Source organism: Gavialis gangeticus, unplaced genomic scaffold (genome assembly GCF_001723915.1).
Source record: "Gavialis gangeticus isolate Ggan-Ray unplaced genomic scaffold, GavGan_comp1, whole genome shotgun sequence".
Taxonomy (NCBI): Eukaryota; Metazoa; Chordata; order Crocodylia; family Gavialidae; genus Gavialis; species Gavialis gangeticus.
Genome location: NW_017728992.1, coordinates 156,067,408 through 156,071,202, shown reverse-complemented (window position 1 = coordinate 156,071,202; position 3,795 = coordinate 156,067,408). Strand labels below are relative to the sequence as shown.

Below are 3,795 nucleotides of genomic sequence, written 5' to 3'. Positions count from 1 at the left end.
CTGACTGCATCCCCACACTGCCGGCCCATGTTCATCTTGGCATCAATGATGACTCCAAGATCCTCTTCTGCCTCTGCACTGATGAGAATGGAGTTTCCCAGCCTGTAGGTATGGTGCTGGTTCTTTCTCCCCAGGTGCATCACCTTGCACTTGTCAGTGTTGAATCCCATCCTATTCTCATCCACCCACCCCTGTAACCTGTCTAGGTCTGATTGCAGCCTGTTCCTCCCTTCTTATGTGCCCACATCCCCCCACATCTTAGTGTCATCAGCAAATTTGAACAGGGTGCTTTTTACCCCCTCGTCCAAGTCACTGATGAAGATGTTGAACAGTGCGGGCCCAAGGACCGAGCCCTGTGGAACCCCCCTGCCCACATCCCTCCAGGTCGAAAATGACCCATCGGCTACCACTCTCTGGGTGCGGCCCTCCAGCCAGTTGGCGACCTATTTGACTGTGTAGGTGTCGACACCACAGTCCCCCAGTTTCTTAATGAGAATGGGGAAGATAGTGATGTTTGAGGATTCTTTCACCCACAAGTGTAACAACAGGGCTTTTTTCCTGATTTAGTTCAAGACCCAATCCTGATGTTCAGAAAATGAGTCAGAACTGAAGGGTGGAATCTGCTTTCAATGTTATATTTATATCAAAGTAATATTTAAAATTGTACAATTTCAATTAACCAAAAAAGCTTTTACATTTTTCTGCCAGACACAGAACTTCACTATATCCAAATGGATTTGATTAGATTCGTTTAACTGAGGAATATTATTAGGAACTACAAGACCCTGTGTGTTTTGTAAAGTACTAAATACTGTTGCTTTTCTGAATTCCAGAGTAGCGATTGCAATTCATTTTGAGATTATGCTTCCTTTTATGTTGGCATAGAACCTAGAAGACTGTGGACATGGCAGGAATAAAAAATAAATTTTAATGGGAGATTGGCCCAAGAAAGCTTTGATTATTGAAGTAAATGTTATTGAAGTGTGTTTATTACAAAGAAACTAGAAAATTAACCTTAGAACAGTACATGTAACCTAGCACACGAGTATGTGGTAGATATCTGCCTAATCTTTTGCCAAAAATACTAGGTTGTTTTTTGTTAGTTTGTTTTACTGTCACCAAGCTTACAACTACACCTTGGGCAAATTTATTATTTCCAATGAAACCCTGTTTGCAGAAAGAAAGAAAGAAAAACAGCAGCAATCAGTATCATGTGCTCAGTACATTTTTAATATGTTTTTTTCCACGATCTAATATACAAATGCAGTGGTAGTAATACACTCTTCTTATGTAAGCTTGGATGGAATATGTTGAAATCTACTTTTTGTATTTTATATAAATAATCCTCTAATGCAACCTAGAGGGGGAAAAAAAGGTTTAGTGTGATGTGCACAAACAGCAGGGCATGTACAAAGAACAACAAATGAAACTGCATTCTAAACATCAAAACATTTCTGACAGTTTATGAATATATGGAAAAAAACAACTTTGGAGAAAACTGTACCATTTTTAAAAATTGGAATTAAATCTATTTATCTGCATCTACAGTCAAGGATCTATAATCAGAACCTTACATCTCTAGTAAGCTCCTATAAAGATGTCACAATTTTCAGAGGTATGAAGCATGCACAACTCCAATTAAATAGAAATCACCCACAATACTGTTATTATTTAATTGTTCTAGTCATAAATTAATTGTCACAAAAATGAATCTATCACTTAAACTGTATTACCATACTTACTGTACAGAGAAAGGCAGGAAGTGCTTTACCAGGAACATTTTTACTGAAGGATCGGGCCTGAAAGGAGAGAGGAAAAATACTGAGCAGAATATAGTTCATTATTTCAAACTAAACCTCAAATACCAAATTTTATGGCCAAAGCTGGCATGATTTATCATAAGCCTCAGTATTTCATATCTGAATGTACAGCAAGGACAAGTATAACTTTTCAGAACACAGAAGGAGGCACTCCTCTTTTTAGAATATATAAAAACAATTGCAAACAAAAACGAACTGTTGTGAAAGCTTTTTATAATTCTTATGGCTTTCAGCAGACCATGGGATCCTTCTTGGCCCCTTCCAATTCCTGTGGAGGGGTCTGAGACAGCAGATCAAATTGAAGGTTTGGCACCTAAGCTTCAGCTATAGCTGGGAGGGGGAGGGGGGCGGAACCCCCAAGATGCACAGATAGGTATATTTAGTTGCATCTAATACATGACAATGTAGTGCCTTGCAGATACCCAAATTAACTTTCACTAATTATAATACCAGGTACAGCATCACTCGCATGGCACTGTGTAGGTGCTTATATAGCGCTTCTCAACAGACAGGTGTGTTATTTTGGGTGAAACAGCATACTAATGCTGCTAAACTGCTTCCAATACTCAAGCTACTTGTTCAGAGCTAGCTAGGTATCTCTAGACAGCATTGCTTTTTGCTATGTAGACATATCCTAAAAGATATATTGGAAAAGAAAAAAAATATTGTGAACTTTAATATGACTCCATTTAAAATACAGCATCAACAATTTCCTGAAAGTGCCTGCCTCTTTAAATATAAGATTCACCCAAAAAACCTTGTCTGCCTATGTCCTTAGACTAACACGGCTACAACCTACACCCCTGCCTCTTTCAAAACACTACAAACATCAATCCTTGAATTTCCTAGGGAGGGAAGCAGTGGTTTGTTTGCTTGGGAAGAGAGGATTGTTGCTTTTTGTCTTCTTTTTCCTTTTCCTCACAGCCCTCTAGAAGACTGGATATCTAGAATAGGAAAAAGATATAAAAACAGGCTGAAGCTTGAATGGCAGCTTTCACAGCCCTTACCTGATATAATAGCTAAATCACAGTTCCTTCCAAAAAGCATAATATTTTATTTTAATGTGTCAGATGACATAAAGCAGATAATAAAGAAGAATTTATTCTGCTTTTTAGCTCAACTTTAATTAAACCTCCTACACTCTGATTGGATGTAGTTATGTCTACAATCATGCATAAACCAGGAAAAAAAGAAAAAAAAATTCCAAATTCAAGATAAGCTTGCGCTACTGACAGTTAGTTACACTACACCAAATAGAAGTTGCTCTGAGACATAAGAAAAACCAAATGCTATCTTTCAAATGCCAAAGCAAATGCTACTTCTAAAAGATGGAAAATACCAAGGTTTTGAGTAGAATTTATATTTTTAGAAAGGACTGTCCAGGCAATAGCTGCTGCAGAAATGACACTCATCTTCACCATAGCTTTGATAGTTCTCACTGGGTGTTTTACTCACAATACTCTTACATAAATTTGTCATCACTAGCTTATTTTGCCCTCTACTGGTCACTGGCCCAAGTTCCTGGAGGAACTGAGTAATCAGTTACTCTACCTGCTACGTTCTATTTTGGAACTATCTGACCTCCAAACCTCATACAGCACAGCACGACAAACGTACCGTAGAGCAAGTTAACTATTCTGTCTGTAGGATTATCTTTGTACATCCTCCCAAGTTCACCCTTTTGTAATATAGTTTCCCCAGGTGCCAAATCATGATAATACCCACTTATCACCTTCCTCAAAGGAAGCATCATATAGATTAATTGCCACTGATACAACTTTTAACCTTGTAAAAGCACTGTACAAGTTAAACCCTCACTTTATTGTCACTGCTATTAAAAGCAGAAGAGTTGTGGTGATGCTGTAGCCATAATGGTCCAGAAAAAATGAGACAGACAAAGACTTTTGTGGCCATTATCTTTTATTGGACCAGCTGTATAGTTATGTCAAATTGTAATGAATTATGACAATAGAAT

The 3,795-nt window shown here is 37.9% G+C and overlaps 1 protein-coding gene across 4 annotated transcripts in view; it reads right to left on the bottom strand.

Moving 5' to 3' along the window:
- Nucleotides 1-1,209: 1,209 nt before the first annotated feature.
- Nucleotides 1,210-3,795, bottom strand: part of NDUFAF6 (NADH:ubiquinone oxidoreductase complex assembly factor 6) — a 23,273-nt gene continuing 20,687 nt past the window's right edge. For all 4 annotated transcript variants that reach the window (XM_019527957.1, XM_019527959.1, XM_019527956.1 and 1 more), the window contains exons 8-9: nucleotides 1,743-1,799; nucleotides 1,210-1,357 (exon numbers count right to left, since the gene is read on the bottom strand). In XM_019527957.1, the coding sequence (XP_019383502.1) occupies nucleotides 1,229-1,357; nucleotides 1,743-1,799 (186 nt within the window). In that variant the 3' untranslated portion in view covers nucleotides 1,210-1,228. The remainder of the gene's footprint in view (nucleotides 1,358-1,742; nucleotides 1,800-3,795) is intronic.